An 8,872-nucleotide genomic window follows, 5' to 3' on the forward strand; every position below is an offset into this window, starting at 1 on the left:
TGGCTCATCTCCTCCCCACGACCCTTCTGTAAGGGCATGTTCAGTTGCCTACAGATGGTCTTTGGGTCTCCACTCTGCACTCCCCCTCATTTACAATGATATGATTTTTTGTTCTTTGATGCCTGATCCCTTCAGCATCTCGTGGTCATACAGGCTAGTGTGCTTCATCCATGTGGACTTTGTTGCTTCTAAGCTAGATGGCTGCTTATTTATCTTCAAGCCTTTAAGCCCCCAGAAGCGATATCGTTTGATAGCCGGGCTCAGCACTCGGCGCTCTATAAACCGTGCGGCTTTGCTAGCCAGCAGGGACTGGTCGGGGCGCCTCCATCGTCCTCTTCCCCCACAGACGCTCATCAGCCCTCTTCAGTCTTTAAAACTCTCCCAACGGACACCTTCTCCTCTTCTGCTGCCACCTCCCCATCCAAGCACCAACAGTCAGTCCTGTCTTGGATGGCGGTGACCACCTTCGCATGGCATCCCACTTGCCCTTTCTTTCACCTTTTCCTTTTTTCAGAGGAGCCCAAGTTCTAACTTTAAAACAATCCAATTCCATCATTTTCCTTGCTGAAGAGTCTCCATGACTTATCAATGGGTGCCCTTGACCTCCCATACCCTGAAGACAAGGTTAGGTCCCCTGCTTCACACCTCACAGCCCCCTGTCTTTGCCTTCTGAGCGCTTTCCACAATCTATGGATCGAGGAGTGCACCTGCACCCTCCTTCCCTTCCACTCCTACCTCTGCTTGGACGATGAGTTTGTGAGGCTGGGGCCTTGGATGTATTCCTCGCGACTGCGTCCTTGGGACCTAGTTAATGCCAAGGCCGAAGTCAACCCAAACCCAGTGCCACTGAGTTGATTCTGACTCACACCAACCCCAGGTAGCATTTCTGACACTGGAAACCTTTACGGGAATGGACAGCCTCCTCTATCTCTTTGGGAGGGGCTAGTGGGTTTGAACCTCCGACCTTGTGACTAGCATCCTAACCCATAGCACTATCAGATCTCCTTCAGTACATAGCAGGTGCCCAGTGAACACTTGTTAGATGATTGGACACACGAAAGCGTTTCCTCCCTTGAGCAGACCTTCATCCGCTGTGAAATGAAAACCTCTGTTGGGAGGTTTTCTAAACGAAAACCCCAAACAGGCCTGGCTGTCAATCACAGGCAGATGTGCACAGACTGTAACATTTACCTGCTTAGAGGGCGTAGGGATGGACAAAGGGAGCCTAAACCTGGGTGTTAGCAAACCGGAGGCGTTGATTCTGCCTCTGGCCCTGCTTATACTCCTCAGACATGTTACCTGGCCTCTTCGACCCTCCCTTTCCTCCCCTAGAATATAGAGGAACCGCGTCTACCGCAAAGCAGGGTTTTGAGGTTTCAATAAGAGCACCCTGCTTTTCTCCCCATCGCCTTTCCACTTGGGTGTTTGGTTAAGCGGGTCCCATTTCTTCGTCCTGATCTTCTCCCCCAAGAAACAGATCTAATCAAATGGTGTTGGAAGTTCAAGCCTGAGTGCCCTGCTGTCTGCCCTGCCTCTGAGTGCTGCTAGAACATCAGGCCTGGGTCAATGGGCTCCTGCTTGCCTTTCCTTAGGCCCAGGGTACACTCTGCAGCCAGGAGGGGACACAGTGTACCTTCTCTTTGCTGACACAATACTGCATGCACGGTCTCCATTTCAGCTGGAGCGTTGCGCCCGTGAACGTGCAGCTGGGGCCAATGTGCTACCGTCACCAAAAACTTGGGAGAGGGTGTGTGTGTGTGTGTGAGAGAGAGAGAGAAAGAGAGAGAGAGAGAGAGAGAGAGAGAGAGAGAGAGACAGAGCTGTCTGCATGCACACTGTCAAGGGCTCAGGGGTATTATGCCAGAACCCGATGAGGACATCGCCACACGACAGTATTCCGACCCAGCAAAGTGAAATCTCAGGAAACGACAGGGCATTCATGTTTTCCACACAATGGCACAGCACCTTGCTGCTTTGCAGATGCGTGATCAGCCCCTGTCTCCAATGGCTTATGATGTTGCTGGCTTCTGACTGTGAGCTGGGCCCCCCCTTGCCTGCTGGGTATCAGGGGGCCTCCCTCACGCTTCCCCACGTCTCAGAGGGGAGGCATGAGAGAAGAGAGTGGTCTTTGATTTCAGTCAGGCATAAAGAAAGCCTGGCTCTGGATGGAGTGGGGGCCTGAGGCACGGCGGCCCCCTGGCTTGCAGTTAGAAAGAGAGAACTCCCATTCCCTCTTTCACAGTAGTTTTCTGCCAAGGAAAAAGTGTCTTTCTCCACTCTGGTCTGTCGTCTTGTTTTGTCACCTGATGTCTCCTTCTGTGTTAACTCTCCCTGACACGCAGACTTCCTTAATGGAAGGTGGTGGGATTCTAGGACCAGAACCCTTCTGGACCTGGGAGGATTTCCTGAAAGGGGCACGAGGAGGCCCTGTGCAGATGAGAAGCAGCCAGAATTGTCAAATAACTAGAATTCAAGTGTTTTTCCTCAGTCCTGTGACGCTTTTAAACTTTTTATATTTTCTCCTTGGCCCGTGAGGACAATCCTAGGGTATATATAGTTTTTCAGCAGCTTTATTTAGGTGTAATAAATTGATGATATTGCATACAGTTGCGGTGAGCCAGCAGACGTGTTTTGACATATGTATACACCTGCGAAACCATCACTCTCTGAAGAGAACGTTTGTCACCTTCAGGAGTAATCCGTTCCTCTTTAGTTCCCATTCCATCCCACACCTAGGCACACACTGGCCTGCTCTCTGTCACACAGCGGAGTTTGTACTTTTTGAGAATTTTATCACCGTTTTGGTTTGGCTCCTTTCATTGCCTGTGATCACTTTAGCCATCGTGTCGTGGGTATCAATAAACCAAAATGCAACCCGCTGTCAGTGAGTCTATGCTCACCCTGAGTGGCCCTAGAAGATAAGCCGGGACTGCTCCCGAGGCTTCCTGACGCTGCCAATCTTTACGGGAGTAGAACGTCTCCACCGTTCTCCCATGTGGTGGCTGGAAGCTTTGAACTGCCGGCCTTGCAGTTAGCAAGCCAATGTGTTACCAACTACGCCCCCAGGGCTCCCAGAGTTCATTCTCTTTCTTCCTCTTTTTCGCCCCTCCTCCCAGCCTGTTCTGTTTTGGAACGAATGTGCCACCGTGTGTGCTCGCCCGTTCATGCCTTCCCATTCACCTGGGGGCTGGCAGTTGGCAGTTGGCACTACGACGGAGTGGCCAAGCTCAGCGAGATTGCTACAGGGCCCCTGGTGTCGACAGAGCTGGGGCGTGTCCTTATAGAGACCTCGAGCACACACAAGACGCTCAATGACAGCCTGGAAGAAAACTTCAAAAAATTCCACCAGGAGATCATACGAGCTGGAGAAGAAGACGGAATTGGATGTAAAGTACATGAGCGCAACATGGAAGCAATACCAAACAGAGCACAGGAGCAAGCCGGACTCCTTGGAGACATCGCAGGCTGAGCTGCAGAAGATCCGGAGGAAGAGCCAAGTGCACGGAACACACTCAAGTACGAGCACAAGCAGACGGAGTACGTGGAAACCGTCATTTCTCGTCAGATGGAAATCCAGAAGTTCATCGCTGACGGCTGCAAGGGTGCCCTGCTTGAAGAGAAGAGACGCTTCTGCTTCCTGATTGACAAGCACTGCGGGTTTGCAGGCCACATGCATCACCTCCAGTCTGCAGAGTTGCTCAGTGCCAAGCTGCCCTGGTGGCAGGAGACATGTGGTGATGCCACCACGGTGCCAGACAAGATCATGAACATGCGAGAAGAGATCAAGACGCCGCGCTCCACCCGTGTCCGGGATGCCTCGGCCCTCGCCAATGGTCCAGAGAAGCAACGTGGTTGGGAAAGATGATGACACCCTTTCTAAATAGTCACCAAAGATGACCCCAGCCAATTCCACTAAAGCCTACAGCGGTCCCCTGATCGATATGTTTAATAACCCAGCAACCGTGGCCCAGAATTCAGAAAGGACAAACAGTTCAACGGAGCCGCCTGAGGACCCGAGTCTCCAGTGCTCGGTGTCCGTGGCCACGGGCCTGAACCTGATAAAGAAGCAGAAGGTGAGGGCCATTGTCGCCCATGCCGACGGCGGGAACAAGACCCTGCTCAGCTTTGCCAAGGGGGCCGGCATCACGCTGCTCATCCCCGAGGAGAAGGACGGCTGGCTCTGTGGGGAGCTGGATGCCACCAAGGTGAGAGGCTGGTTCCCGTCGTCGTACACACAGGTGCTGGAGGGGAACGCAGAGGAAGCAGCCGCCCCGCCTGTGCCAAGCCCTGTGCCCGTGCGGAGCGTCAGCACCGTGAACCTGGCTGAGCAGAGCCAGGTCTTCTTCCCTCCGCCAGATTACCAAGACTGTCTCTCCACGGGGGCGGCTGCAGACAAGAGAGGAGAGGCTCCCACACAGACCTCGACCTTCAGAGTGACAGCGCCCAAGCCAGGAGCCGTGTCTCCTAATGATGCCAACGGGATGGCAAAGCCCCCGTTCCTAAGCGGAGAGAACCCCTTTGCTACCGTGAAGCTGTGCCCGATGGTGACCAACGACCGGTCTGCTCCCATCATCCGGTGAAAGGTGGCCGCTGGGCTCCCCCCATAAACTCTACCACCCGCTGACTGATGCACCTCACACATGCACTGACGCCAAGATGCTGGGACTGGTGTGGTGCCCAGTCGAGGCCCAGTCCTCACCGGCAGGTGGACACGTCTTCTCAACTTCACCTAGCAGGTCTACACATCTGTCTCCAAGAGGATGAAATGAATAGCAGCTTTAATTATTTGCACCTAGGTCCGTTCCCCCCTTAATCTTAAATATATTTACATATGTACATGTCTGTATTTAGGCTTGTATGTATGCCCTTTGCCTCCAGTTGTCGGCTATTACACCTCCGTTGACTGTGAACATCCGCGCGCACACGTCTGTGTGTGAACATATGTTGACGCGGACTCCTTGATTTCTGGTGAAATGTCTTCTACTTAGTTGCCCCCATCCCTTGTAAAGCCCAAGGTAGTCTGGCTATGCAGTCGGACGACGTGGTGAGAGCGTAGGAATAAAGGGGCAGAGGAGGACAGGGTGGCCTGCCTGTGTTGACTGCCCTCTCTCAGGGCTTTGCCGACCTGGCAGAGGCTCTCAAGAAGGACAAGGTCCAGAGCTAATTCTACGGGGTGACCGGCGCACAGAGAATGCGAGTAGCCCAGAGAAGCAGCTGCACCAAGGAATGGACTCAGGCTAAGCCCCTTCTGTTCCAGATGGGCTCGTTAGGGTGGGAGTGGGGTGGGGGCAGGGTAGCACTGGAGAGCTATGGGAAAGAGGACAGGCCCCGAGAGGCACCCAAAGCATCTAGAGCCCCTTCTCCTGTATTCAAATACAGGTGGAGTAGTGGGTAACACCTCTGGCTGCTAATCACAAGGTCAGCAGTTCAAAACCACCAGCTGCTCTGCAGGAGGAAGATGAGGTCTGCTTCTCCCCTAAAGAGTTCCAGACTCAGAAACTCACAGGAGCAGGTGTACCCTGTCCAGGGGGTCACTATGAGTCAGAATGGACTCAATGGCCGTGAGCTTGATTTGAAGTCTTGACTGCTCTGCCTGCAGGGTTCAGGTTATGCCCTTAATAATTTGGGGCCATAGATAATTAACCTTGGAGTCTAGGAGACATGACTCGGTTATTCTGTTGACATTATCAGGCTACCCATGTCTTGCCCTATATATCAGCCTTCTGTTAGAGAGGCCCAAGACATCTCTTTAAGGCATGACCCCTCCTGGGGAGGGGGCTTTCCTTGTACAGCTATCTCAGTGTGTCTTCCAGATGGAGATCAACCAGGAAGAACCGCCTGGTGATCCACTTCTGAAACCGCTGGATCACAACCCTTCAATCTGGAACGGACTAGAAGGACTGAGTGGGCCTGGGCAGCATGGTGTTCCCCTGGGCATGCGGCGTCCACAAACCAGAGGCCTGCTGGGCGGCAGCTAACCAATATAAGATTGTTCAGGTGCCTGTGGGTCGTCCCTGTCCCTATTTCAGAATCCCCAAGCCCCTGCCGTGCAGTGGCACTCAGGCTGAGGTGCCTTGGCTGACACTCCACAGCACCGGGTCTTTGGATCCGGCGGTGAGACTGACTAAGCATCCTCACTGTCATCCGGCTGCTTCGAACTGTCTACAGCAGTGGCTCTCTCTTCCTAATGCTACAACCCTTTCATATACTTCCTCATGTGGTGGGGACCCCCCAACCATAGAATTACGTTCGTTGGTACTTCACCACTGTCATTTTGCCACTGTGATGAATCAAGTGGCCCTGTGAAAGGGTTATTCGACCCCCAAAGGGGTCTCAGCCCACAGGTTGAGAACCGCTGCTGTACAGTATAGACTCTACATGAAGCTCAGCCTTTATACGGCCTTTCACAACCAACTGCTGGAATAGGAAGGGTCCTGCTAGGTCCTGCTATCCCACGGTGACATTTTGAAGATGCGAAAACTGCAGCTCAGAGAGGCAAGAGGCTCCGCTGAGGGTCACTGAACACCTTAGAAGTTGGGCTGGACCAGGACCCAGCGCTCCCGGCTCCCAGTGACCCTTCCCCCACACCCCACCCCTGTCCCAGCTTTCATTTAGGTTGTCTGTGCTTAATATGTTTTCCTTGAATTGATTTTCCTCCCCTGCCTCATCCATTACTTTCAAGGTTATTTTTGGTGCTCCTTTCTGTCTTGTTCATTTCGCAGACTGATGCCCCAGGCTCGGCTGAGGGTGGTGCCGCTACCTGCAGCAGGGTCCCCTCCTTCGCTCACGCAGACCCCATCTTACTGGCCAGAGCCAGCACCCTTTGCCCGCCCCCCCCCCATCCTCTTCCCTCCTTCCAGCCCCCAAGAGGCTGCCATTTCCCATCCCATCCCCCCTTGCCCCGCCCACCCACCCCGCCCCTCACGGTCCATTCCCAGCTCAGAAAATCAGCTCATCATGACAGCCCTCCGTGCTCATCCTTCAGCGATGACTCAAGGATGCACCAGCCCCTCGGTAGTGATGCACGATCCATCTTTCCTCCGGCATCGCTTCTCTGCCGGGCTTTCATCATGGGGAGATGTGTCTGTCCTGCATGGCCCCCGCCCTCTTCACTCAGCGGTGGCTGGGGCATCTCAGCGATGGGGTGGGAAGGGAGTGATGGCTGCTGACGATGGGATGGTGAGAGGGCTGTCCTTGGAGGTGGACAGAGAGCTGACTGAACGTCTGTCAGGACACCTGTGGTTAGCTTATGTAAAGTTCAGTACGTGGAAGACAGAAGAGGGCTGTTTTTGAGGAGGGTCTGGCAGGACTTGCAAAGTGCAACTCTCGCTGGCTCGGCTGTGAGCTATCGGCCAGCCCCAGCTCTCGCATCTGTGAAGTGGAGAGAGGATGGGAAACCATTGTCCGTGCTTCAAGGAGAACTGAACTTGACCCAAGGTCTATGCTGCTTCTCCCAGAGCTGGCCACTTGGTGATGGAAGTAGAAGAGCCCATGGTCTGGTGTCCTTGCTTTGAATTCTGGGGCCCACGAGGAGTAGCTGCCATCCTGAGCAAGAAGGGTCAGTTTCACTAGCTCTTGGGCTGGGTGCGAAGTTAAATTGCCCAGAAGAATATGAAATGCTTAACCTGTAGTGTGGCATGAAGCACCTGCTCCATACATGCGAACAGCATTCCAGGCTTCCATAAATGGCTTTATTTCCCCCTTGAAACTTGGTCTTTCATTTGTTCGTTCTTTTTCTTTTTTTTTAAAAGAGGTACGTGAACTTTAGGAAGTTCATGAGTTAAGCACTCGTTGAAGGTTTTTATACACAGGGGGTCTATTGACCGACTGTATACTTTGCAGCGAGAAATGCCGAACTCTGTGGGGCCCAGAAACGAATTGTTTCACCAAGGATTGAAAAAACAATGTGTTACCAGGGCCAAAATAATCAATTGCCAATTGGACAGCTTGCCCCCCTAACTCAGCCCTAAATCCATTCATGGACAGCTGACTAGGGGCTTGGCCTAAAGCTGAATTAAGCAACACCAGGCCCCGCCCCTCGTGAGTTTACAGCCATACAGGCTACTCGCACTACTAGGTACACGGTGATGGTGATGACGATGCGGCTGGCATGCTCCTCCCTTCTAGTTTTCTCACTCGGGGGCTGTGCCCATCTCACGATCGTATTTTACTCGGTCTCCCTGCGTTGCCCTTTGAAATGTCCTGGTCCGCTATTTGGCGGCACCGTTTCTTCTACTTCCTTTCGCGACTTGACAGTGAAGAGCAGGGGCCACAGTCTCTGCCGCTGTCCGTTCTGATTTCTTTCTTTCTTCTCTTTTGAGTGACCTCTAGCTTTCTTCATGAACGACGGTCTTGAAATCCTCCCCCAGCTCATCAGCTCTTCTCGCGTTGGCGTTGAAGGCATCACACCTGTTCCCCCAAATCCAGGTGAGATAGAATCAAGCTTGGCTCTGGGCTCCCGTGGACTCGTTTTCATGCTCTTTAACTTCAACACGAACTTAGCAGTTGATGATCTGTTGCACAGCCGGCTCCTGGTTGTAGCTGTTGATATTGAGCTTCTCCGTTGTCTCTTCCTATATAGTCCAAACACGTGGACTTCTCCAGATGGATTACACGGAAATCAAAAGGACTGACAACATCTTGAAGCTCTTGCTGAAAAAGAACGAGAATTGTAGCCTTCGGTATGGATTACCACTCAATGTAAAGAAGGATCGAAAGCCTCACCACTGGACCAATAGGTGACATCATGATAAATGGAGAAAAGACTGCAGCTGTTGATGATTTCATCTTGCTTGAATCCACAGTCAGTGCCCACGCGAGCAGCAGTCAAGAGGCCAAAAGATGCCTTGCATTCAGTAAATCTGCTGCATAA

At 52.8% G+C, this 8,872-nt stretch overlaps 1 protein-coding gene across 1 annotated transcript; it reads left to right on the forward strand.

Annotated features, from left to right (window-relative positions):
- The first annotated feature begins 3,136 nt into the window (after positions 1-3,136).
- LOC115872866 (brain-specific angiogenesis inhibitor 1-associated protein 2-like protein 1) lies at positions 3,137-4,580 on the forward strand. The gene is given in 4 exon segments (XM_030888238.1): positions 3,137-3,357; positions 3,359-3,495; positions 3,498-3,798; positions 3,800-4,580. Coding segments are annotated over 4 exon segments (1,440 nt in total).
- Positions 4,581-8,872: the final 4,292 nt, after the last annotated feature.

Source organism: Echinops telfairi, unplaced genomic scaffold, assembly GCF_000313985.2.
Source record: "Echinops telfairi isolate 266 unplaced genomic scaffold, ASM31398v2 ScPeMD7_7458;HRSCAF=8496, whole genome shotgun sequence".
Taxonomy (NCBI): Eukaryota; Metazoa; Chordata; class Mammalia; order Afrosoricida; family Tenrecidae; genus Echinops; species Echinops telfairi.